Here is a 24,624-nt window from a genome sequence, read left to right on the forward strand (position 1 = left end):
AATGTCCCACCAAGGCTAAATCTGGAGGAGAGGAAATGGAGAGTAACTGACTGATTCCGCAAGCCATCCTGTCATTGCTCCATCTGCTCCATGTTCTGTAGAGCTATCTTTCCCAAGAGTAAAATCTAGATTCTTTTCCTAGTGCCGCTATAACAAATTACCACCAATTTAGTGGCTGAGACTCCAAACTCAGTCTCAGTGAGCTAAGAGCAATGTGTAGGCAGGGCTCGTTCTTTCCTCCAGGCGCTAGAAGCTGTGGCATTCCTCGGCTCATTGGCCTTCATCACTATAATCTCTGCTTCCATCATCACATCTTGTTCTCCCACTCTGACCCTCCTGCCTCCCCCCTTATAAGGACCTTGGGATCACCTCCAGCCCCCTGCCACCAACAATCCAAGGTCATCTCTGATCTCAAGGTCCTTAACTTAATCCTATCTGCAATGTCCCTTCAGCCACATCAGGTGACATATTCATAGGTTCCAGGGATGAGGATGTGAACATCTTTGAGAAGCAATGCTTCAGCCTGCCCCACCACCATGTAAGACACACGTTTGCAAATAGCAAACACTTTCCAAAACTTCCTACGTGCCAAGCCCTGTTTAGACATTAGCTCAGTAAGTGCCACAACTGTATGAGATAGGTTCTGTTATTGTCCTGTTACAGACAAAGAAACTGAAGCACATAGGAGTGAAGAACGTCACCCGAGGTCACACAGCTAAGAACTGGCAGCGCCAGCGTTCAAACCCAGGTCGTCTGGCTCCAGAGTCCATGCTCTTTCCTACTCTGTTATGTGCCTCTCATAGATGCACAGGTAAAAAGCAGCCATGCACACTATATAAAATATGTCTGAATATATACATATGGCAAGAATCCGAACTCACCAGCCCCGCCTCAACCCCTAGCCTGCCCTTCCTTGCTCTCCCACTGCCCCTATCAACGACGCTACTCTCCTCTGGTCTCAGGTGGAAAAGCACTTAATTACTTTGGTTTTTCCTTCCTGACTTTCCAAGTCTAATTAGTAACAAGGCCTTGTCACTTCTCTCCATCTCCGAAATGTTATTCCAGTTACTACTGCTGTGAAACAAACCGCCCAAAACTTAGTGGCTTGAGAGAGCAGCAATTATTTAGTTTTCTCATGAGTCTACAATCCATGCAGAGATGGTTCTTCTCCCCTTCGTTGGCTGGCGACCGGAGAACCCACTCTCAAGACGTCACACTCACAGAGCTGGCAAGTTGTGCTGCCTGTCAGTTGGGAGCTCAGCCAGGGCTTTGGGCCAGAGGCCTCAGCTCCTCTCCACGTGGGCCTGCCTCCCTGCAAGCTGCGTGGGCTTCCTGACAACATGGTGACTGGCTTCCAGGAGAACAAGGCACAAGTTCACAGCTTTTTGTGACCTAGCCTCGGAGGTTATGGGTGTCATTTCCACCATATCGTATTGGTTGATGCACCCACAAAGGCCCTCTCATGTTCAAGGGCAGGGGACATACACCTCTCCTCTTGATGGGGGAATGGCGAGGTTCTAGAAGAGCACGGGGGATGGGAAATGTTGTGGCAGCCATCTCCAGAAAACTCAGTCTGCCAGAATTGTCTTTATTGTATCTCCCTGCACCCTCTCCAGCCCTCCCACACTTATGGATACATGACTCCCTGAGCCCAAATACAGATGTATAACATGACAAAAGATTTTTGTCTAACATATTCATTTACTTATTTTGATGTTCTTATCAAAATCCTAAAAATGTGGCCACGTGTGTTGCATGAATTGTTTGTATTTTTAGAAATAAATCAAAGTATACCAAAGTAGGATTTCCCGAGAAATCTACATCAGATTAACAAATGTTAGCATTTAACCAGTGCCATGCAAAAATACAGGCAGTCAAAGAAATTTGTTCAATATGAGTAAAGTACGTATGTCCTTCAAGCAGCGCATTATTTAATTCTGCATGATGGTGGATGAAAGAAATGTTCACTTTCCTAACACCCTTTTAGGAATGTAAAAGGATGTAGGAATGAGAAAACACAGGGGTGTATCCCTTTCCTACCCATGTGAAATCTAACCCTATTTTCAAGGCCTTTGTCACAGGGCTAAGTGTTTATCGCGACAGGGTCATTCCATACTGGACTAGTCTGCACTGATCACCCCCTGAGCTCTTTTCATCTGCAACACAGGACGGAGATCATTTCTATTATGTTGTCACTGGAGCTGCCGTGTGTGTCTCGTCTCCCAAGCTCCAAGGTTAAGCGCATGTGGGGCAGGCACTGTGTCTGGGTCACTGAAACCGGTGGTAGAGCACTGAGCACCTGCTCATGGCTTAGTAAGTGTTTCTCGATTTATTCGACAATGAGCTTTTTGAAGGAGTGGCTATGCCTTGCTGCTCTTTGCATCTCCAGTGAAGAGTCAGATACTCAGCTGCATGCATTCATTCAACAAATATTTATAGAGGGTCTTAAGTGTTCCAGGGTCCATGGCTTGGTCTGCAGCACTTAGTTTAGTGGAGGAAACCAATTAAAATGTGAAAAATGCTAAAAACTAGAGGTTCCCAGTGTTGTGAGAATGTGTAATAGGTGTAATTTGACCCAGTCATGGAGTTGGAGAAGGCACATAGCAGATCCTTCATGAATGGTGGTTGAATGAATGAACAAATGAGTGGTTTTCCTTTAGGCTTGGAAGTCAGTTCTTAACCCCAAACAGTCACCCACAAATCTGCTCATTGTAGGTGCTCAAAAAGTATGTGTGTCATCTCCAGGTAGGCAGCACCTGGCCCCACAAGAGCCCACCTGTCCAGGGAATTTTCCGCTATAACTGGTTGCTGCCTGGAATTTTCCCCTTAGTGATACATTCCTTTGGGGCTGAGATTTAGATCTCCAGAATGTGCTGATTAGATATAAATTTGCTGGGAGGTCTTATCCATTAAACAGCTGTCATCGTTAATGCTGCAATGGGGAAAAAAATCATTAGATAACATTGCAGTCTTCTTAAAAGGGAGATGCAGAGGGTAGGACCATCCCAACAAGAAAAGACCTGGTGTGATCCTGGGACAGCAAGAAGAATGGAGAAAACAACGCAGATGTGGAAGGAGTAGATGTGGGGATATGGCAGTGACAAGAAAGAATGTGATAGTTTTGCTCAGAAAAGGCATTGCACGGGAGTCATTTTCAAGATAGGGAGATTTTTCTGAAGAACATCAGATATCCTCTGCTGGCCACCCTTCAGAGCCTCCAGAATGTGCTGTGTGAGACCAGCTCACACTAAAGTAGAACCTGACCCAGCCACCCACTGACGGAACAGGACAGAATCACGACTGTCTCCTGGCAGGCAGACAGCCTAGTGAGGAGCTGTCGACACAACTAAATAGTTGGGCATTTCACCAGATAAACACTGTTGACAGGAGAGATTATCACAGAAAAGCAAAATAAATGTTTTGTGGTGACATCCCTGTTTTTCAAAGCATTAGGTAAGAAAGGTAAGAAATGGAATTCTTTCAACAGTTGGCACTCCAAAATATTAATGGGTTAAAAACACCAGGATTGGGAATTGCGCCGAACAAATACAGTGCAAAGAAATTAAAGGCCATGAGACCCGATCTCTATGCAAAAAGAGGTGTAAATTTCCTCTCCGACTAACCTTTAACCTTATGTAGCTAGTTAATAGTGTCTGTTAACTATGGTTTTTGTGGCCATTGACATAAAATAGTGGGGGGAGGGGAAAGAGAAAAGCATTTTTGTTATTATAAAAGGAAGAAATGTTCATTGTGGAAGTTCTAGTAAATCCAAATAAGCAAAAATAGGAGATCTTTAATACTACCATGTATATTTTTCCTTTTCACCCAAATGGAGTCACGGCAACAAACATTGCTTTGTAACCTGCATTTTTCTCTGAACAGCAAGTTGTGAACATCTTTTCATGTCATCGGATAGTTTTCACTTCCTGAGTGTGAGTGGTTCTGTGGAATGGCTTCATTGTGTTTATTAGCTGGTCACTGATTGGACGTTTAGGTTGTTTCTAGTCTGTTATTTGCATAAGCAACAATGCAGCGAATGTATTGGCATCTAACTCTTTGCCCATAGCCAGGAGAATTTCCTTAGAACAAACTCCTAGGAGTGAACGTGTTGGGTCAGTATTCAGGGTTTGAGTTGAGCCGGTTTATAACGAAAGTTTAAGCTATTGAGTTTACTACTTATTTTACCATATTCCTTTTGAAGTGCCTTACATGGCCAGATGAGCTCAGATCTGGAGTGGAATCAGTAGTATTTTCGTGGTGTCCACTTCAAAGTCTGTCATATTTGGGAGAAATTTTCGATGGTTAACATGGGGTACAAATCTTCGAACTTAGGTCTGGTCGATGGGTTGGTTAGTTGGTTGGTTGATTGATTGGTTGGTGGATACTGTGACACACCCCAGGTCCCTTCAGGAATAAAGGATTTGCCTCCCAGCTGCCCTTGGCAGTCGCCCCCACCTGCAGATTACTTTGGCTGAGGAGAGCCATCTTTCTACGTCCTTCCCTCCCCCTTCTCAAGGTAGCCACTGGTCCCATAGCCGACCAATGCGGGCACATCAAGCCCCAGTGCTTGTGTTCTAAGTAGGGTCGTCCCATCTTCAGAACTCCCCACGGGGCCAGGGAGGCTTCCACTGGGCCCACATGGTAGCTCCACTCTCCTTCTGCTCGGTCCCATTTTCTCCCCTCCCCTGCCCGCCCTTCCCTGGGTGCTATCCCAAAAGCACACCCTGATAAACGTCCTGCACAAGAACTGACCACAGTCTGGAAGCAGCCAGTACCTGTTGGGTTTATTGATTAGTTGGAAGGTTGGGGGAGGGGAGGGCGCAGCAGACGCCAGCAGTGGGTCACTGTATATGCCACATAATTTCACACGAGGGCAGTAGTTTCACCATGACCTCCCTCAGTATGAAAGAGCCCAGGGTAGCCCCAACTCACTGGGAGGGTTTCTGAAAAGGATGATGGTAGGCACGATCTTCCCGACAGTTACGTCAACCTGAGATTGATCAGACTAGCCTAGATTTTTACAAGAGCACTTCAAAATGCTATCTTCTCAAAATGGTCTTTTAAAAAACTATCAAAAACAACCCTGAAAATAAACCTCACCCTGAAAATCCCTGGATCTCCGTCTACTTTCGGATCATTTTTCTCACCATGTCTTCCATTGTCCGTCGTGTCAAAACCTTTCTGCCGCCATTCATCATAAGCCTGTTCCATAGACATCTCTGTAGTGTATTCAGTTTCAGATTCTCTGCCATATGGTCCGCCTCCGTGGGGTGGCCCAACCACATCTTACTAACAATTACAGAAGAAACCAACTGTGATTCATAAACGTTTGAGCAGAATCTAGGTCATCCCTAGAATAATGTCTCCACCGTTCACTTGCATTACAGTATAATTTCAGGAGTAGGGAAGAACATCCTGCAAGCACTCGGGAATCACCCGTGGAAATTGGGACCAGTGAAGCGGCCAGAAAAAAACAAAACAAAACAAAAAAAACCTAAAGAATTGCTGTATGGGGAGTGAGGGACATGGTCTTTAAATACATTCTCTAAAGATTATTTGACATAGCACCTTTTGTACCATGGGGATGGATGTGTGAGCTGCCATGTGTATACCCCTACCACTCACAGTGCCTGGCTCACAGTAGGCAACTATTTTTGATGACTTACTAAATAAAAACAGGGTCAAAATTCAAATGCCTTTGGGGTCAGGGAGGATGGGGCCGTGGGTGTTTGAGAGCACGTGTTTAGCCACAGGTTCACCCGAAGCCACATGGGCCTCTGAGCCCCGAATTGCCACATCTTTCTTTCTTTTCCCCAGAGCAGCCAGAAATTCTATCCGTGTGAAACCTCCCAATTTTCAAGTATTGACAACTAGTTTTTTTTAATGTTGGGGAGCTGCCAATTCACAACCGGTGAACTCACCTGGCCGTTCTAAACCTGCTGGAAAGAGGGCCGCTCTTACACCTCAGACGCTCTGAGGCAAAGAAGCTGCCCACGTTTAGTCACGTGACATGAGGGCCCACATTTTCCCAATAAAGTTGGCACAAGTGTTCTCTTTTTTGATGGCAAGGGTCAATATCCAAGTTGTGGCGGGGTCTTGTTGGTTTCGTGGTTATATTAAAAGTTCCTTGTTTTTTTAAGTATGTTTTGAATCACTGTGTTACCCTCATGCAGATGACAGAATATACTTCGCATGGGACTTATCAGACTTCTAAATAATCAGCGAAGAAGGCAGTGTACATGTAGAAACAGCATATGCTATGGCCCTGGTGATACCTTCTCAACTACAGAGAAGGAAAAGGGGCCCATGGGTGGGAACAGAAAGAGTAAGAGGGCATAGCACACTCTTCTCCTGAACTTCGTGAAAAATGAGTTCTGAGCTGACTCCTGGGTTTTTTAATTGGGTGTGGATACAAACTCTGCATAGAAAAGTTATCAACAAATGTGTTTATGTCTGGTATTAAAGATTCACAGGTTTCTGGGTAGCTGGGTGGCTCAGTTGGTTCGAGTGCGAGCTTTGAACAACAGGGTTGCCAGTTCAATTCCCACATGGGCCAGTGAGCTGCGCCCTCCACAACTAGATTGAAGGAAAACAACTTGGAGCTGATGGGCCCTGGAAAAACACACTGTTCCCCAATATTCCCCAATAAAATAAAATAAAAAATAAAAAAGATTCACAGGTCACAACTTTCCCCCATTCTTTTTCCTTTTCTCTGTGGCCTTCTCCTCTTTTCATCTTCTACTTACATTTAGCCCGTTACCCTCCGGTATTGACAGGGACATCAATTCATCCCCAGGTTCCCTGGAAGAACCTACCAGAATGAGATCCGGCCTCTAGGCCTTGCAGCAGCACACATCCTGGCCAGGATTTAGTTGTGTCACTTCTTCCGAGATGAGTATGGAACATGACAAATAAGGAACAAGGGCTTGTTTGTCAGCGTGAACGCCAGCAAGTAGAACTCAGCTTTGAATGTAAAGGGATTTGCTTGATGGGAATGAATCAGTATAGGGTTGTGAAAGCTGTTTCGTGCTGGAATGAGCGCCGAGCAGGTGCTGGTGACAGATGAGCATGTAGCCGACAGGCACCAGCCCAGTCTTGTACAACAGTTCTCGCCCAGGCTTCCCAGTCACCGCAGGATTGTGCCTCTGCCCGAGAATGCCATCAAAGCAGACGTGAAAATCACTAATTAAAGCAAGGTGGGTCTGGAGAGGAATAGACGAAAGAGAGCAAAGAAGGAATGATTAATTAAGGTGCCTCTGGCCCCAGTCATCTCTACATAAATGCTACCTCCCTTAGCCCACAGCTGCTGGTCTCCAAGTCATTAAGTATAGTTTTGATTTGACCTATGGCTATTTCTCCATCTTAAGCACTGCAAGGGGTGTGTTTCCAAGAAGTTCCAGAGCAGCGGTTAATCTTTATGTACTAAGGAAAAGCTGAGGTAATAAGGAAAAGAGATTTCCAGCGCACATGGAATTTAACAAACAAGATGAAATCTTACAGGAACTGTGACCTCTCTTAAAGTATCAATCTGAGTTCACACTTCCTCTTTATTTTTCCCCAATCCTTTGGTTATTTTATTTTATTTCATTTTATTTTATCTCACTTCTTTTCTTCCTTCCTTCCTTTTTTTTCTTTCTTTAATGATTGTAATTGTTCTTTATTTCCACTAGAAGCTTTAACAGGACACATTGCCATATTGCTAAAATACATGTTTAGCATGTTCAGCATTGCATCCATCCTTTCCACTCCGGCCATCAATAAGCCAACCATATTTTTTATTTAAGTAACTGAAAGTTCTGTGTTATCCCAGAAATGCATAGTATTTGTATGCTATCTTGTACTAATCTATGCAAAGTAGCAAATGCTATTTCATGCTTTTCCATGTTTTTCAAAGTATGAGAACCATGCCTGGCTAACGTTTAGTGTTAGTATCGTTTCTTCTGTGTTAGCCGCAAATTCAGATTAATGTTTATTAAGTGAAAAGGTGACTTTCATTTAAGATGTTTCAGTTTTCATTTCAGATTTGCCAGTCTTAGGCATCATCCTCTGTACTGGGAAACCAGCACTTGCCTGTTTTGTCTAGAGCGTTCTGCTGAGAACCCTCAAAGCCCATCAGAAAAAAAGATTATCTGCTTTGTGTTACATTTTCTTTGAAATGGAGGCCCCTCCCTGTGGCCAAGGCTAAGCGTAATAAATTCCTGAGCTCAAATCTGGGCTCCCTTGGCCTATACCCTGATCACCTCAAAAAGGGAACAAAAGTGGAAATTCCTTTAGAGATCAAAAAGAATAGTTTCCTGTTCTCTTTCTTACGTTTGCTGGTTATGAAGACGCTAAAGAAGGTTGGGAATTTAATCACAGTACTGCTTAGACAAATATGTCCAAACATTTTTGATTATGGTCTTCACTGATAAAAGATTTTTGAGTACATCTGCCAGTAAAAACATTTTATTTGTAAATTCTATGCAGTTTCTACTCTACACTGGGCACCTTATAAAACACACCGTAAAAATAGGTATTTTAAAATAGACAAGGTGAACATATATTAAGTTGAATACATTCTGCCGACACATCAAAGAATTGTCAAGGCTCCTGCCATGGACCCACAGGAGGAATCACAAACTTCGGTGGCGTCCCGTAGGGTGGGGCCTCAGAATCTGCAGCTGATGGGGCAGCCCTGTGCCTGGGCATCTTGCGAGGCCCCACAGCAAGGACAGAGGAAGCACACCCAGGGATGTGACTGGCACCCACTGAGCAAACGTGTGCTTTACCAATGCTGCAGCACCTCCTCTGACAAGTCGGAATGGCACGACCTTTGCTCAAACCACAGACACAGCCGCCCTCCATTCAGGGACACAAATGGCCATGGCCCTTTGACGCCTTGGGAATTCTGGCCCTTCTCCTGTGTCAGATGGGCCCCCCTGGTGCAGCCCTTGAACTTCACATGCATTTATCCGCATCTCCAGGCAGCCCCCGAGTGAGCAGCTTTGTCTTCATGCAGCTCCCATTGCGATGGGGAGATCTCCGAGTAAGAACAGGACCAGGATACCAGGCAGACTGTGGTGAGAGCCTGGGGGTCACCAGGGTTAAAGGAGGGAGAGAACATTTAGATGGGAGGGTGCCTCCTGGAGAAGTGGCATTTGTGATGGGCTTTAAAGGATGAATAGGAGTTTGACAGGTAGAGAAGAGACAAGGGAGGAGCCAGCTGAGGGAACTGAGGAAAGCGGGCACCACTGAAGGCGTGCCTGGAAGCTCCACAGCTAGAGGCCTCGTGCCTCATTGGACACCGTGCTTCCCCCCGTCCCTTTGCTCATTCTGAGCCCAGACACTGGAGTGGCTCTGTGTTAGGGAAGCCAGGTCCTGTCCCTCCTCTGCTCAAAACCCTCTGATGGCTCCCACCTCAGTCATCATACACGCCAGAGCCCTTCCAGTGGCTAACGTCTCATGGCCTCGTTCCCAACCACTTCCTCTGTGTCCCTCCACTGCGGCCACCCTCAGCCTGCTAGCGTTCTCCTACCTGAGGCCTTTGTCCCTTCTGTTCCCTGGGCCTGCCCCCCAGTACCCCCTGGTTCACTCCCCCACTCCCTTCAGGTGTGATACATATGTAATCGCTCAGAGACCACTTACCTGACTGGTCTTTCAACGTCTCCTTTCCCAACGTTTCCTACTTCTCCTCTGCCTTATTCACAACACTTACCGTTTCCCCCCGAAAATAAGACCTAGCCGGATAATCAGCTCTAATGCGTCTTTTGGAGCAAAAATTAATATAAGACCCGGTATATTATATTATATTATATTATATTATATTATATTATATTATAGACCCGGTCTTATAGTAAAATAAGACCAAGTCTTATACTCATTTTTGCTCCAAAAGATGCATTAGAGCTGATTGTCAGGCTAGGTCTTATTTTCGGGGAAACACGGTATGATAGTATCTAAACATACTGTCTGTTTTACCCATTTCTCTTGTTTCCTTCCTTTTTCTTTTCTCCCCATTCAAGAATTTAAGCTCCATGAGGGCAGGAGTTTTGTCTGTTTTGTTCATTTTGAACAATGCTTGGATGAAAGAATAAACTAGTCTACAATACCAAAGGTCACGGCCATAGGTCCATGGTATGAGCGTGGAAGACCAGGATGAGACCTGGCTCCCCTGAGCAGTGTCCCCCTCTGAATCTCAGTATCTTTATCAGTGAAATGGGAAACAGAAACGCAACTAATGCGCATCGACCACTGATAGTTTCACGGACTGTGCCCATGTCACATTGTTCATTCCTCACCAAAACCCCAAATTTGATGCTAACCCAGTTTATAAGGACACTCTCCTCAGTGAATAACAGCTTTTAGACAGAGAAACGATAAAGATGAGTGAGGGAAAGAGCCCGCATGTTTTCCTTTTGAATTGCAGCTTCAATTGGGGGAACAATGCTCCAGATTATAGACGGAAGGGCTACAAATACGGTATAATAACAAAGCTATTCCATTATCTCAGAAGCTAAAAGCTCTACTAAAAAGCAAGCTTTATTAGCATTCCAGATAAACGCACTGACAACTTTTATCTCCATCAGGCAAGTCATTTTCCTAACCAGGAGATCTTACGCAAATTTCCTCATTCTTCACTCTGCTTTGGTTTGCACAACAAAGTCAAAACTCAGTTTCCCTGTCTGGTTATTTGGTAGAAAGTTTCACCGGCGGCACATTCTTGGCGAAATTGTAACGTCCTTGGGGTGTCTAAATGGGCATGCTGAGGTCATCCTAACAATACTTTAGGAATGCTGTAATGGGAATGATGGACTTCAACATAAACCTCAATTTTTCCTCGCTGAAAATAGAAACGTCTTAATGAAAATATGCTCTCACTGCTTGGAAGCAAATGCAGGTTAAAGAGATTCATTTAAAACTTTTATGGTGTGAAGGGAAGAAATGCAAAACATCTAAAGCTTTCAGTTGACTAAAGCATTTCATTCGTCCTTTAATTTCTGGTTTCAGTCTTACTATTCTGAGTGCAATTTTTGGTATGCTTTTCAAGAGTTTTAATGACACATTGCAGTTGGCTCTGCTTCCTTCAAATCATTCATATCCATCGAACCGACAAAAAGCAAGAATGCACTTGTCTCCCAGACCACAAAGTATATACAAGTAGGAAAGACTTTTTATTTTTGTTTTCTTACCAACTTTATTGGGGAATAATGCATGTAAAATAAATTTCATAAACTTAAAGTGTACAATTTAGTTTTGACAGTTCTATACTCCTGTGAAATCTCCACTTAAAATCAAGACAAGCTTTTCATCGCCCCCAAAAGACTTTTACTGTCGCTTTACAGGCCATACCTCCCTCCAACCCTGGCTCCAGGCAATTACTGATTTGCTTTTGGTCACTAGAGGTTAGTTTGGACTTGTCGTTGTTTTTTTTATTATTATTATATAAGTTTCAGGTGTATAACATTACAAATCAACATCTGTATTCACTACAAAGTGATCACCCCCAAAGGTCTAGTTACCATCCAGCACCATACAATGGACCTCCTTCACCCATCCACCCGCAACGCGCTTTCCCTCTGGTAACCATCGATCTGTTCTCTACATCTATGAATTTGGCTTGGGTTGGTTTGTTTGTTTTAGATTCCACCTATGAGTGAAATCATACGGTATTTGTCTTTCTCCTTCTGACTTATTTTACTTAGCCTTTTACTCTCAAGGTCCATCCATGTTATGTCTAATGGCAAGATTTCATTCTCCTTTATGATTGGGTAGTATTCCATTGTATATATGTACCACATCTTCATTATCCATTCATCCATTGATGGACACAGGTTGTTGCCATGTCTTGGCTACTGTAAATAATGCTGCAGTGAACATAGGAAGCAGATATCATTTCAAATTAGTGTTTCTGTGTTCTTCAGATAAATACTCAGAAGTGGAATTGCTGGATCATATGGTAATTCTATTCTTAATTTTTTTGAGGAACCTCCATACTGTTTTCCATAGCAGTTGTACCAATCTGCATTCCCACCAACAATGCACAAGGGTTCCCTTTTCTCCACATTCTCTCCAACACCTGTTATTTCTTGTCTTTTTGGTAATAGCAATTCTAACAGGTGTGAGGTGATATCCCATTGTGGTTTTGATTTGCATTTCCCTAATAATTAGTGACTTTGAACATACGTTCATGTGCCTCTTGCCCATCTGTATGTCTTCTTTGGAAAAATGTCTACTCAGATCCTCTGCCCATTTTTTAAATCAGGTTGTTTGGTTTTTGTTGCTGAATTGTATAGGTTCTTTATGTATTTTAGATAATAACCCCTACTTGGATTTGTCATTCGCAGATATCTTCTCCCATCCAGGAGGTTGTCTTTTCATTCCGATGATGGTTTCCTTCGCTATGCAGAAGGTTTTCAGTTTGATATAGTCCCATTTGTTTATTTTGAAATTCAATTTTTTAATACTTGTTTTTGGGTCCATTTTTATTCTTGGTGGGATAAGTCACTATTTACAAAATAAATTATTTTGTGTAGAATGTTTAGAAATCCAAGTTCGTGTGTAATAGACATGGAGTCAAAGAGCGGCATCCCTAACACAAGCTGTCAGCTTAGAAGAGGAAGGGAAATTGAGATGAGTTTAAAGCAGTGTTACCTCTGGGTACAGGGACTGGAGTCTGTGCCCCTGGCAGGCTAGGGTGTTGGAATGCCATGAAGGAGCCACGTACTCAGCCTGGCACACTTTGAAAACTCGAATGTGCTCCATACTTCTCACACTGTAGCTGAGGAAGCCTGCGCTGGTGAACGCGAGGTGCCCTCTGTCCTGCCATAGGGCCCTGGTACCCTTTGGGCCTGGTGATTGTTGCCAAAAGCATTCTATCCAGGTTTCCTACAGTTGGCCACCATTTTGAACCCCTTTCCCTGATGTAAAAATGGAAGCACTCAGTTCACTAAATTTGATTCAGATGGCGTTTAAAATCAGTTCAAAGGCAGCTACAGAATATGTTTTATTAGACTTTTTGGGCAGCCTAGTGAAAGGTCAATCTTTTATCATTTATTTCTATGAGCAAAGACAGTTGAACAATCTTCAAATACCTCACTATTCTTTTTCTCTTTTCATCCATATAATTAAACCAACATTGTAAATTCGGGTGAGTGCAGGACTGTTTTCTCAAAGGAACAGAAATGTTTCATATTTGCCCCCACAACTGAACTGGAGCTTTGTGTCATGATCTTTTTACCAAAGAAGACAGTGAAATTAGTCTCCTCTGATCGCCTTTCAACTCATTTTGCCAAAGTGGACTCCAGGAGAAAGAGAAAAGGAGGGGAAGGGGTTGGAGCTGAGGGAGGGAAGACACTTCAGAGAGGTCCCCAACCCCTATGGAGTGGAATGCAGTTGTGTGTCCCCTACCTCCTCCTCCCTTTCCCCTTAGCCTCCCCCAACACCTCCCACACCCACACCACCACCACCAGCACCACCAAAGTCTGTATGTGCCCTGAGGAAACGAACACAGCACATCCAAGCACACAGTCCCGTCGCCAAGCACCATCCATTGTGACCATTTCCCCTTGGTGTTTGATGCATATTGTATTGTTTGTGTTCCAAACATTTTTTAGAATATATGCATTTAGATCTTTGCAGGTAGGGAGTTACGGGTAATTTGGCAAAGCAAACACCATAACTGGTTTCTTACATAACTGCAGTTGGCAATATGGCACCGTGCTCTGAAATTAAGCAGCATTCACTCATCCAAGAAGAGTTCGCTTTTCCTTTTTTGGAGGGATTAATGTTCTCGTTTGTTTTTTTCCTGTTGTATATATTCGTTTTATTATTGGCTGACTTTAATGGTTCTTTGAAGTTAATCTTTAAATGTGAATGGTAGGGTTCCATTTAACTTTTGGAAACTTATAAGGTGTCCCTGTGTGTCTCTAGACCAGAGAATGTCTTTATAAATAACTTGAGTGCTTTTAGGTGATAATGGAATTGGGCGAGGACCTAGGACCCAGACTGCCATAGGGATCTAAACCGGTAAAGTGCTTAGAAGTTCAAAGACTTGCAGCCTTTTGAAAGAACGGGCGTCCTGCCATCCCAGGATGCTTCTCCAGACCAGACATCTTACCTGAAAAAAGGCCAGCTGAACTAACTTTTCAACTGTAGTGTACATTCTTTCCACTTCTTCCTTTCCTATTTAAAAAAAAAACAAAAAACTTTCCGTCTTTGAGTCTAAACACGGGATGACCTCTTAATGTTTCTTTTCTCAGCTTCAGACACTAGATTCTCTAAAATGTTTTTGTAGCTTTCTCTGAATTCAGTAGCTGTGAGGAAATGATCAAAGTGTTGCAGATTCCTACTTCTCAAATTATAATAATAAAGTTTTCCAATGAAAATCCTGGCATTGCTTGAGGATCGCTTCTCTTGCCTGAGGAATAAATACAAGTGGAAATTAGGACATTCATTTTTTGGGGGAAAGCTGTATTTCAAAATGAATTCCACTTTTTTCTTTAAAAACAGAGTTCATTGACCAAGACAAATTTCAGATGTTTTCTCTAATACCCCAATATGAAACTTTGCTTGTTTTTCAGGAAATAACAGGGATCAGAAAACTTGCCAAGACTTTGGTTTCCAGGTTTCCCAAAGCCTTGAAAGTTCCCTGGAGGCTAATTACTGTTTACTGCTGCAGACCTTCCTCCTTTTTCTTTTGTAACATTTTCCATCTTAAGAAGGGTCGTCCCATTCAGCCCAGGAGCATGGTGTCTGAGCGGCTGAATGGAATTACTACCAGTGGAAACTATGCTGCAAGAGGGGTTGATAAAGCAGCTGCAAAGCAAACCTCTGCCGTTTTTTCCATCCTCCCCAAGCAAAGTTAATTAGCATAGGGAAAATGACTAAGGTGTTGACGTCACCTCTTTCCAGTAGAAACTTACACTCTGTCCCTGTCTGCCGGCAAGCATGCAGGACTTGACTCAGGAATTTGCTGTCCAAACAGGACGCGCTGGAAGCTGTGGTTTTTTTCCCAGGGGGCTGGACCTCGGTGCTTTATAAGCCTTGGCTCGAGAAAGAAACTCCAGCCTCTTGTAAAGGAACTTCACTCCGGGCTTGACTGCGTGAGTCTCTAGCGCTTTTGCTGTAGGAAAGCGAGATGCACTTTAGAAACTTTAACTACAGTTTTAGCTCCTTGATTGCCTGTGTGGCAAATAGTGATGATATCTTCAGCGAAAGTGAAACCAGGGTAAGGCTTCTAATATAATGTGACTTTTGAGAGTTTTCAAAGCATTACGTGAATTGGGACTGTTAACTGAAATATTTGAGGGGGGTGGTATGTGGCTCTCTCGTGGGTTTGGAGGTTTTGAAATAAATCCAAAATACTTGGAGTCTTAAAAATCAAAAGCGATCTCCCAGGGGATTAACTGTGAAGGGATTTTTAAAGCTCTCAGTGTTTGAAAACATCCAGGTTCCTTGATCAACTGGTAAGGCAGACCTTTGGCATTCTGTTTTTCATTCTGGGTAAACTTTTTAGAAGGAGGTCTTTTCTGACAGTAAATAGAATGTTTCGCTTTGACATCTAGTGTTCAGAATAATTTGATTTTATCTTAGGAAATAAACATTGTAAAGGTATTTGTATGTTTGCAGTCATCACAGGGGCCTGTCCCCAAGTTTCCAGATTTCTGTAGCTGGAGAAAAGGCAGCAATAGCAAATAATAAAACTGGATAAATAACGTAAGTGTGAGATAAGTGTACCTCCTGGGAAGCAGCTCTCACTGATGGTAATTAATACAATTAGTAATTTTCGTTACTATGCATTTCTTCTTCTTTTGATTAAGATGTAAGATTTTCATCAGTACCTACACAGCTATGTAATTGATCTTTAACAATGTTGTATATGAATGAATCTGTATGTGCTGTTTGGGGGTTGGTGTTTGTGTTACATGCTTTATCCTCGAAGTTATATTGGGATGTGTGGAGGGTTTTTGTTGTTGTTTTCTTAAATCAAATTTAACTCCACAATCGTGTACCAAGCTTGCCAGCTGGGGCTATAGTTTTTGAACTCGGTATTAGAGCACATCCTGTGCTTAAAAGTACATGTATTTAATATAAGCCTTATGTGAGTAAAATCGCTGATTTAGTTAAGTAGAGATGCCATTCAACAACTATAATAACTAGCTATCAGTTATTAGAACATATGAAAGAACGCTGTAATAGTAACATGGATTTAAGATAACACACATTCTCTTGTGTTCTGGTCTTGAGCCCTGACTTGTATTCTAAAAATATTCATCAAAGTCACCTCTCCGAAATTATGAGTCGTAACTTCAAAACTACACAGTTTGTCACAGTGCCTATTGATGAGGTCATGCGAGATTCCACATTTACGCAGGCACCATTATGCCAGAAACTTGCCCACGCTCTGGAGAGGTGGAGAAAAAAGCCACAGGTGGCCAGAGATGTGACGCCTCTGCTCTGTATTCCTTCTCATTTCTTGCCCCTGCAAAAGCCCTCATGGGAAAGTCACAGAGATTTCCATCACCTAAGGAAAAGCCAGGGAATTCCAAGAGAGAAAGTTTGTGGTTGTTCCCACTGCCCCTTAGCAAGCCACCTGGGTGGAGACACTTCAGCGGTGGGGACACCAGACCTGCCCGGCACGCAGCCATGGGGAGCACATATCAGGAGGCCTTCCCTGCTGCCTGGCACTGAATATTCTTGAAGATGTTCTCTCTCATTCGGAATCCCCTCTCCCCTCTGCAGAAACACGGTGCTTTCCATAGGTTTCCCAGGTACTTTGGGGGTCCCGCCTCCTCTTCTGTACCCCTCGCCTGTGTAGAGGGCACGCTGACCCATCCACCCTCCTGTGCCACTGAAAGTCCATATAACCTTCCTCCAAGTCTGACTGCCCATTATCTCCCTCTCTGGCTGGAATCCTGAGGGACTGCAATGGCCTTCCAGTGTCTCCCTTCCCACCAACACCTCCAACTGGCACCCCCAGCCCAGGACCCAGCCCAGGAGGGCTCTCCTCGGACCTTTCCCAGAAGGCGGATGAGCTCTTTCCTGAACCTCAGCGTGCAATCATTGAACTCGGGCATTTCAATTCCAACAGCTCACGGTGTTTCGTAATTTTCACTAGCCCCTGTCACACCAGAGCTAGATCTGTCCATATTATATTAAAGCCAGCATGCAGAGATGTGTCTGTTTACAGTCTATTCATTTTTTTAAAAAATCAGTGTTATTTTAGAGAGTAAAAAAGCAACAGATTGAGTGGCAGAACAACAGTGGGAATGTTTTTAAAAACACTTCCTTTACATTAAGAAATGAAAGGCTTTTTATTAACTCCATTGCTTTCCAATTCAATAAAAATGGTTTTCTCAAATTAGCTCCAGTGCTTTTAAGCCCTAAAGAAATGTTTGATGTACACAGCAACGTCCTAAGCTGAGGGGTGGGAATGGAGTTCACTAGACTGAGAAAGGTCACTGGAATAGGAACTGTCAGGCCAGAGGGGTGATAAGTGACTAAAGTGCACCTCCTTGGAAATGCTCGTTCTACTTTGAAAAGAATGTTTCTGTGAGTATAATAAGTGTTTAAGTACTGGTAATTGTTATGCTTATTAAATGAATTTAGCCAATCAATCATGCATTCTTCCTTTCTTATAAAATCATCTGTTTTAGAAATAAAAGGGAAGAAAGCAGAATCTCCTCAGAGGGGAAGGCTGGTTCTGTCTTCTCTAAGAACTTAGGTGTTCTTGAAATCATTAATAATTGATTCACTTCCTCAGTAAGAAATGTAATGAAGTCGTCTAGTCAACGGTCATATACAGGTAATTTTTATCTCCTTTTATTTTTGTTTTTCAGGCCAAATTTGAATCCCTTTTTAGGACATACGACAAGGATATCACCTTTCAGTATTTTAAAAGCTTCAAACGTGTCAGAATAAACTTCAGCAACCCCTTATCTGCTGCAGATGCCAGACTCCAGCTACATAAGACTGAATTTCTTGGAAAGGAAATGAAATTATATTTTGCTCAGGTGAGTCAAGCTCGTTGATAGGCATGCTTCTTCCCTCTCCCTCCCACCTTTATCAAAAGTAACTTATACAATGATAATGTTATACATTGATTTAAAACTCCAAGAAGTCATCCTGAGACAGGCAAAATTCATCCTCTAAAATTTCAGTATCTCACCTATTTTAAGAAAGCATCAGGGTTTATTTGAGAGTGACCTCAGAAATGACTCCTGGCCTTCCTGGGTTGAGTACTGATGGGAGAAAGAATGCCTTTCTTGTTCATTCTGGAAGGTTGTAGAGTGCAGTGTGTGGGCGTGGCCACTCTGGACCCCTAAGATGTGTGCTGTGGGTTTCCATGAATTTGCTGGAGGGTCCATGCTAGTGACTCCTTTCCTAGGGAGATCAGACCATAGTGGATCCCCGCTCTGTGCAGGCCCTGGGCAGCCTGCTCCCTGGGGGGACAACTGGTAGTCTGCAAGGCGGCCGTGCACATCAACAAAGGACTGCCAGGCCCAGCTTGAAAGGAAAAATGTGGATTAATCAGTCAGGTGGCAAAGGATCGGAAATCCTCCTGGTAGCAGGGGTCCTGGCCCCAGGGCACTCACAGGGCTGGGAGTTGGGGATTGTGGGTGGGTTTGCTTTTCCTCCTGCTCACCAGCCTTCCAGCTCCCCACCTTCCATGATAGGTGATCCACCTTCAAGGCAGCTCACAAAATTCCATTTGACAATGTAACAGGGGTCTCACAGGTTGGCGGGATAGGAGAAGGAGCTTCTCAGAAGCTGCTCCCTGGTTAAAGCGAACCCCCATCCGGGCCATCGGGGCTCAGAGTCCCCCACGCCAGTGTGGAAGCAGACCCCCTAGAGAGGCCACCTGACTGGGAGAAGGCTGACTGGCCGGCTCTTCAAGTGTGAATTAGAGCTGGGACGTCCTGCCCTGCCCCCTAGTGGTGGGGCGAGGCACAGGCTTTGACCTTGGCCCCTTAGTTATGAGTACACTCTTTTCTGCATTTGGTGAGCTTCCACTTAAATAATTGTTTCGTTCCTCCACCACTTTTTATGATTATTAAAGTAAATGCATTGTGAAAATTTGGGGGGCGGGTGGATGTTAAAAATACAAATAAAACCCCAACTGGTAAGTTTTGATATAAAATCTCTCTGGGCAGCCCTGTAATCACTCGTACAACTTTTAAGCCAAAACTAGGATCATAGGTTATTTTTCCTTATTATTTTTGTTTTATCTCCTGGAAGGTGGATGTTTTTTCCTTCCTTGCTTTTGGCATCTGATTCAGAGCCCCCGAGGGAGGGAATTGGGGGGCTGCCACTGGGCGGGAAGCCTTAGAGCATGGTGGGTGGGAGTCCTGGGTCCCCATCCTTGCTTTACCCCCCTATAAAAACAACATCACGTTAGAGCTGTTACTTAGCCTTTTGGAGCTTCAGTTATGCCTTTGATATGAGGAGCTGGGAGAAAGGGATTTCTAGATCCCTTCTGACCTGGATGACAGGGGCTTTGTTTTTTCCATTTATACAAAAACCATCTGTTAATTTTCCGTCAGTCTAGGTCAAGAATAATTGCTTGCCGCCCCTGTGCCTATGAGTCCCAGGCCTGGGAGGGGGTTGTAATCATGTTTGCATCATAACCAGAGTTCAAATATCCCTGTACCCCCACCCCCACCCCCTTTATAGACCGTTTTACGATGCATCCTTGACCTGCGAGCGTTCTGCCGGCCTGACAGGGATTTGTCCTTTCACTGCTGCCTTCTGTAACCTGGCATTATATGCTGTTGCTTCAGGTCTGCCCTCGTGAATCATCTGTCCGTATTCGTTTCATTTCTCTCCTCAGACTCTGCACATAGGGAGTTCACACCTGGCTCCCCCAAATCCAGACAAGCAGTTTCTGATCTCTCCTCCCGCCTCTCCTCCGGTTGGTTGGAAACAAGTGGAAGACGCCACTCCCGTCATAAATTATGATCTTTTATACGCTATCTCCAAGCTAGGGCCAGGTAAGCAGAGCTCTCAGGTGGGGAGGGGGCAGGGAGAGGCGGAGAGATTGTGCTAACGGCCTAAGAACGCAGCCGCTCATCTGAATCAGGGAACGGTGGAGTTCCGATTGCACTTTTCAGCTCTCGTTTCACTGATGCAAGCGTGTGTTGTGAACTCTCTCTATTTGCATCTTCTGTATCCGTGTAACTCGTGCCGGGGGCGTGCATACCTGCTCCTGGCCTCATTCCTGACGGAGGTGTACGAGACGGATTGTACTTGGTGGTGAGGGCCTAACACCGTGACCCCGCCTTGCAGGCCTCACGTGACTCCACCCCCGCACCCACTGGGCACAGTCTGCGTGGGTGGCTCAAGACCCCAGGTCCTTTCGCTCCAAGTGGCGATGAACGATTGGACTTGGGAGAGGGAAAACCAACCCCCCCTTTTTAAAATGTTCATTTTCAGTAACAATAATTCCACCCATTCATCTGATTTTCACCTGTCCTTTTGAATGTTCAAGAGAACGGAGAACGATAGATCATACAGAAGGAAGAGCTCAGCCGCGCATGCCCCCTCTGGGCCCTATGGGGTGCTTTCGTGCTGAGCTTGCCAGAGAAAGAGGTTCCAGTCTTCTGAAGGGACCAAGCTGTGAGGACTGGGGGAGACAGGTACTCTGGCCTCAGGCTCCTCCTCCGTAATGTGGGTATTAATTACCCTATGGAGTTCTGAGCAGTACATGAGGTCGTCCTGTAGAAAGCACTTGCCACAGTGCCTGCCTGGCCCATAGGCATCGCTCAGGTTGTGGTTTTTAGAAACAATAGAATGTTGCTGGTCCCCGTCCTGTCTGATAGAGAGTTTGGGTGAGCAGTCAGGTATGCAGGGTGTTGGAGTGAAGAGGTTTGAGCCCCACTCTTGCCCTATCCGTGCAGCAAATAGAATGAATGCTGAGACCACCCACTCCTTGTTTCTCCTTGACCAGCAATCCGATGTTCCTTTGGGCGCAGGGTTTTATTTTCTTGGACCATCAGCAGTTTCATATTGAAAAGATTACATTTCTGAAAACATCACCCCGTCGGAAATTTCCTCTGTGGTAGAAAGCAAGAATCAAGACTCACGTTACTTACTACTAGCTCATGGCATGAAAGTCAAGGTGGAAATGGCCAGTCTGAGGAAGCATATGCCCTCCTGGCACACCCTGACCAAGGTGCATCAGCAAGGCCATGGGCTGGGGTCCCCTGAGCTTCATAAAAGGGAGGAAATGGAGTCTCCACTGGAGACAAGTGTCATACCGCTCCAGAAGCAAGAAGTGCTGCAACCAATTCCTTCACATTCCAGAATCTACCACTCCTTTGCAGAAGGCTTATCTGAGAAGCCTTTTTCAAAATTAGACATCACAAAATCAATTTTCCCTCTGTTTACTTAACAATTACTTTGAATAATAGTTCATATTTCAGCTGTGCTTTGCAGCCAACAAGATTGCAAGGATTTTGTAAATCTGGTCCTACACCCAGGCTTCTGGGTTGTGACTGATTGGGAGGTAGTAGTAGGCAGAGCATCCTGACCAGAGATCGAGTGAGCTATCTGACCCTCCCCCATAATTCTCCCCCCTCTCCCAAAACAGGTGAGGCTCTTCCACCTTTTCAAAGCAGTTATAATAACACCCCAGTTTCACCACTGCGATAGAGAAGGCAGTCACTTTTGTCATTTTTAATGGTTAAAAGTGCCTTCCTGCTTCCTACCTAGAACAGCAGGAGGTGGAGGCCCTGTTTACTGTTCCTTCCAGTTGGAATGGGGTTCGGGAAGAGGGCATAAAACTCGGGGAGAGGGGAGCCCACCTTGGGCCCTCCAGGGGCAGAGCAAGCTGAAGCAAACCCTCCTACTCCTATTTAAGATCCTTAGCTTTTCTGCTCCCAGCATTCCAAGGAACGACCGAGGCTCTGTTTTTAAAGGTAATAAAACTAGGTGGCACTGACGGGCATGTGTACTGTATGCCAGGGGCTAAGTGATATACATGCAGTCAATGCCATCAGGTTGATGCCTTTATCACCCCATTTTACAGAACTGGACACTAAGGTGCCCAGGGAGGCAAAGGACATGCCCATATGCACCGGGTACTGAGTGACAGGCTGACAGCCCAAGTGTTGGCCACTGGCCACACAGCCTCCCTCAGCTTCAAGGGTGCAGACTCCTCCTGTAGCCAGACCAGCACCCAAGAGCTTTGCGACCACTTTTCAGTTGCAGAAAGCTCACCCTACCCTTGCTGGCCCAGAGTGAGCTGAACTTGACTGAACAGGGTAAAACTCAGGCTGCCACAGGGCAACAAGACACTCCTGGTTCCAGGTTGATAGTTGTTACATGGAAACGGCTGCTGTGGTCAGAAATGTAACGAGCCACCAAAGAAACACCTACCCAGAGTGTGTGTGGTCTGTCCTGCAGTCCCCACGGAATGTCCACAGAAGCCTGGCCGAGCAGACCCCTTCATGCTTTTCCATTTGCTCTTGCTTTTTGCCTCTCTCTGGCTCTTGCCGGACTTACCCTGCAATTCTTTTCTTTCCCCAGGGGAAAAGTATGAATTACACGCTGCAACCGACACCACTCCCAGTGTGGTGGTCCACGTATGTGAGAGCGACCAGGAGAACGAGGAAGAAGACGAGATGGAAAGAATGAAGAGACCCAAACCCAAAATTATCCAGACCCGAAGGCCGGAGTACACGCCCATCCACTTAAGCTGAGCTGGCACCTGGATGAAGACGTATTCTACATCATATTCATGGGGAGGAATCTTTTACTGCGAAAGTGGCCGGTCACGACTTTGAAGTGGCAGCTGTGATTGCAGTGGTGGAAATTCCAGTTCACGTTGCTCAGAAGAGAATCAGGTTTTGCCTCCTGGTTCCAATACTGCCCATCAGTCAATGTTTGTGGCCCCTGGAAATGTCCTGGGCCAATCACTGAGTTTGGGGTGATCACACAAGGACATTAGGGGAGGTCTTGAGAAAACCGATAACACTAGTATTTTGTACTTTTTTTTTTTTTTCTGGTAAGTTCTGTTTTTGCCAAAGGCGGGTTGATCAATGGGCCTGGGGAGAGCCTTGTGATTCTAACCAGCCTTCCCGGGTAGACTCTCACTCCTGGTGGGAAGAGGCACCACGTGAAGCCACGACGTGTCTGGTGCAGAAAGCTTGTGAGAACATCATGCAGTGTGGAAACTGTAGTGCTTCATTTTTCCCTCCTCATGTTCTAATGTTTGTGCATGTATATTACTGATTTTCAAAACTAATCTTTGTTCGTACCTAGAGTTATGCCCGTGTTGTTTTACATCTTGTGGGAAGATAGGAGAAGCATTTGGAAACTGGATCGTCTTTCCAGATTTACGACAGCACGCGTGTGGAATTCTACCTGGAATCATTCACTCCACATCGTGTCTGGTACAACAGAAAACTTGTGCTTTTCCAAAAGAACTCAATCTGAAATTCCCATGTAGGGTTTCGCTTATAAAATTCAGAGAATAGCAGTTCCACTGCCAACTTTTAGTGGGTGAGACTATTTCAGTTTGGCTGTTTTGGGTCGGACATCGGTTTCATTTATTTCTTTCACATGGTGGTTTATGATGAGTCATAGCCAAAAGCCTTTCCTGAGAATTGTTGGTTAAGATAGTTGATTTTTTTTTAACCCCACTAAAACATCAAGATAAACTTGTAAATAAAGCTGATAGCATCTGTTCATACCTGTTGTGCACTTGGGTGAAAAATACGGCCGTGGAAGACTAGTGTAAGCTGTGTCAACCTACCTGTGAACCGTATATTGTAGAAAAACGCCGCTAAAATGTTTGACAGGCCTCGAATTCAAAGCATGTGAAGTGGATAGTAGATGTGTGGTGATATAAGGAGAGATGCAGTGCCTTCCCCCATTAATTCCTGAAGGAATTGTTACACTAGGTTAATGTTTGTAATTTTTTTCTAGTTGTAATGTGTATGTCTGGTAAATAGGTATTATATTTTGGCCTTAAAATACCATAACAAAGTTTGTCATTTTGAAATACCTGATTCCCAGGAACAATGCATGCTTTGGAAATTTGGAAGATGGTTTTAAGAAGCAAATAGGTTTGGTTGTTCTTATCAAGGAATTGACTGACTGTTCTCAAAACCCTGTTTACAGTACTTGGTAGGGGGTGGAACAGTGTGGGACAGACCATTGCATCGCTATTCGAGTGTTCCTAGTTAAGTGCTTTTAAACTGGAGAGGCCAGCCTCAGCATAGTTTTTTTTAATTGCATTCTATAATAAATCGACCCAATATGCCCTTTGTGGGAAAGTTATCTGTTTGTCTTTTTATGTCTAATGATCGATCTGGGAACCCTGAGTTCTTCAGTCTCACAAGGACACTTTCCTTCATCAGTTGGAGTTTAGAAACTTCTAATTCTTTGCTGTGGGTCAGGGGGGTGGGGGGTGGGGGTCAGCCACTCTAACAGTGAAGGGGGTGGGGGGTGGGGGTCAGCCACTCTAACACATCACTTAGTAAAGGGGGAAATGCACGGAACTGAAATCCAAGTCTGAGGGTTTCCTTTGTCTGGGGAGATGACACTGCGATGAAAACCCCCTTCACCATCAACCCCTCCACTACACAGCAGTGTTTTTGATTGTTAATTTGAGGAGTTCTCCTTCCTGTTAGAAAAGGTGCCCAT

The 24,624-nt window shown here is 44.5% G+C and overlaps 1 protein-coding gene across 2 annotated transcripts in view; it reads left to right on the forward strand.

Annotated features, from left to right (window-relative positions):
• RCAN1 (regulator of calcineurin 1) overlaps positions 1-24,258 on the forward strand; it is an 88,170-nt gene extending 63,912 nt beyond the window's left edge. The window contains exons 1-4 of one of the 2 annotated variants that reach the window (XM_019730258.2): positions 14,927-15,205; positions 17,817-17,990; positions 19,808-19,967; positions 22,504-24,258. In XM_019730258.2, coding sequence (XP_019585817.1) covers positions 15,116-15,205; positions 17,817-17,990; positions 19,808-19,967; positions 22,504-22,676 — 597 coding nt within the window. In that variant the 5' untranslated portion in view covers positions 14,927-15,115 and the 3' untranslated portion in view covers positions 22,677-24,258. Of the gene's footprint in view, positions 1-14,926; positions 15,206-17,816; positions 17,991-19,807; positions 19,968-22,503 lie in introns of those variants that run through there. The other variant, XM_019730257.2, reaches the window with a different exon arrangement.
• Positions 24,259-24,624: the final 366 nt, after the last annotated feature.

Source organism: Rhinolophus sinicus, linkage group LG01 (assembly GCF_036562045.2).
Source record: "Rhinolophus sinicus isolate RSC01 linkage group LG01, ASM3656204v1, whole genome shotgun sequence".
NCBI classification, from domain to species: Eukaryota; Metazoa; Chordata; class Mammalia; order Chiroptera; family Rhinolophidae; genus Rhinolophus; species Rhinolophus sinicus.